General features: G+C 32.2%; 1 protein-coding gene across 1 annotated transcript; it reads right to left on the minus strand.

Moving 5' to 3' along the window:
- Positions 1 to 947: 947 nt before the first annotated feature.
- On the minus strand, positions 948 to 1,751 carry LOC125075549. Its single transcript, XM_047687262.1, has one exon. It carries the CDS (start codon positions 1,701 to 1,703, stop codon positions 948 to 950), a length of 756 nt encoding a protein of 251 aa, XP_047543218.1. The 5' UTR covers positions 1,704 to 1,751.
- Positions 1,752 to 2,031: the final 280 nt, after the last annotated feature.

Raw genomic sequence — 2,031 nt, forward strand, 5'->3', positions numbered from 1 at the left:
CGATCATTTCGAATGAGGTGAAAATTAGGTAAAGAATAATAGGATGAAGGTAAATTAGGTTTAAGAAACGTTTCAGACACCAAAATAGCATGTATATTATCGTTGTTAAAAGAGGAAACAAAGTCTGCATAGTGTGAGGGAATGCTTTGAGCATTAATGTGAACAACATTGAAGTTTCTAGGGTAAGGAGAAAAGGCAGAATCAAGGAGAGAAGAAAGAGGCACAGAAGCACTATGAAAACTATTATCAGATGATGAGGAGAAGGAATGAAAGTTGTTATCGCAATCAGAATCAGAATTAACATTACTTTCGTTTAAACTCATAGAGGTAATAATAATACGTTTATAAAAATAATAATAATAGATAAATAACTAAGCGCTGAATAAAAATAACAATAAACAAATACGTAAAAAATATATATATATATAATTTATTTAATATTATTTATAATGAACGACCGGTCTTCACCCACCAGTTGCACGAGAGAGATTGCTTAAGGTTTAAATTAACCTCAGAAAACTAATAACAAACTTAAAAGTTAAAAAAAAAAAAAAAATAAAAAAAAAAAAAAATTTACAACAAAAACAAGAATCACAATAACAACAATAAAAATATATATAAAGAATTTTAAATAAAATTCTGTTAAAACAAGATATCTTATTCAACCTTCAGTCAATTTAGTTGTCTATGATATCTATATCTATGACACTTTAAAATCAAATATTGTAAAAGGACTTGCGTCCAGAGCCATAAAAATCGTCAAATACATTTGACGTTAAATGTCAAATAACTCAATGTTGACTCGATGTAAACAACATTGAAATAACATTGAATTAATACGAGGGTGTTAAATTTAGAGCATAATCTATCTTACTGGCAAAGTAAATTAAGACAATATAAAATTTTAGTGAAAGTAAAAAAGAAAAATAATAATAAAATTAGTTAAATTATTTTTTGATAACCCTCTTTGAACGAGTTTGGTTGATAACTTTACCATCTTTCTGGCTTTGACTCGTCGATGGAAAACTTGCACCTGAGGTACTCGCAGCAGCAACTCCAGATGAAGAGGAAACAGCGTTGAGATCAGCCATTTTGAAGATACGGTGATGTGATCCGTCCGATCCAAGAACAACAATTTGGCCATCCTTCGTCCAACACTTAGTGACTCCAAATCGTTGTCTGGCAGCCAGGAAGATGTTATGCCTCTCCTTGGTTAAGAACTCCGACATAGTCACACCAGAATTCTTAAGTGCAGTTTTAGCGAACCAAATTTTGTTTCTTAACGCTAAATCAGTGAATTTAATCAGAATAGCCCTGGGTTTATCAGCATTAAATTGGCCTAAACGATGGCAACGCTTCACAGTGTCTACACTAATATTAGACAACTTTAGGTGATCATTGAGTGTCTTTATCGCTACCGAACAGACTTTTTCATTTTTAGTCTCTGGAATACCATGTAACAACAGGATTTTTCTGCGACTCCTCATCTCCATTTCTTCATACTTTCGTGTGAGGATATCGACCAGCTGTTGAAGACCATCAAGAGCAGTCAAAACAAAACTCCTAAAAGAATTGAATTGTGCAGTAATATTGGATGTCGGGCTGGTAGCTGGGATAGAATTCTGCAGATTACGCTGGAACTCTGCCATCCTAGCGTTAAAGTGTTCACTCAATTCGGCGATGCTGTTTTGTATTGAGTCCATAGTAATAAAATGTGTCAAATGTGATGATGTTGATATTATAAACCTTGAAATGTGCACAATTTGCTGAGGAATTTTATTCAGGAAAGTAGAACTGGCAGGTATAAAACCTTTAAAGCATGTTCATTAATAATATTATATTAAATATAATATATTTTTAATTATAAAAGGGAGCAAAAACAAAAACGATGTGTAACTTATTTCACTCCTACCCACGAAAAGAAAAAAAATATTTAAATCATGAAAAAATTTTATGGAATTATTTTTTATAAGAATACAGACACCTCCTCTCTGTTCGTTTCTCGAGTAGTACGAGGCAAATGCTGCTACA

Source organism: Vanessa atalanta, chromosome W, assembly GCF_905147765.1.
Source record: "Vanessa atalanta chromosome W, ilVanAtal1.2, whole genome shotgun sequence".
NCBI lineage: Eukaryota > Metazoa > Arthropoda > Insecta > Lepidoptera > Nymphalidae > Vanessa > Vanessa atalanta.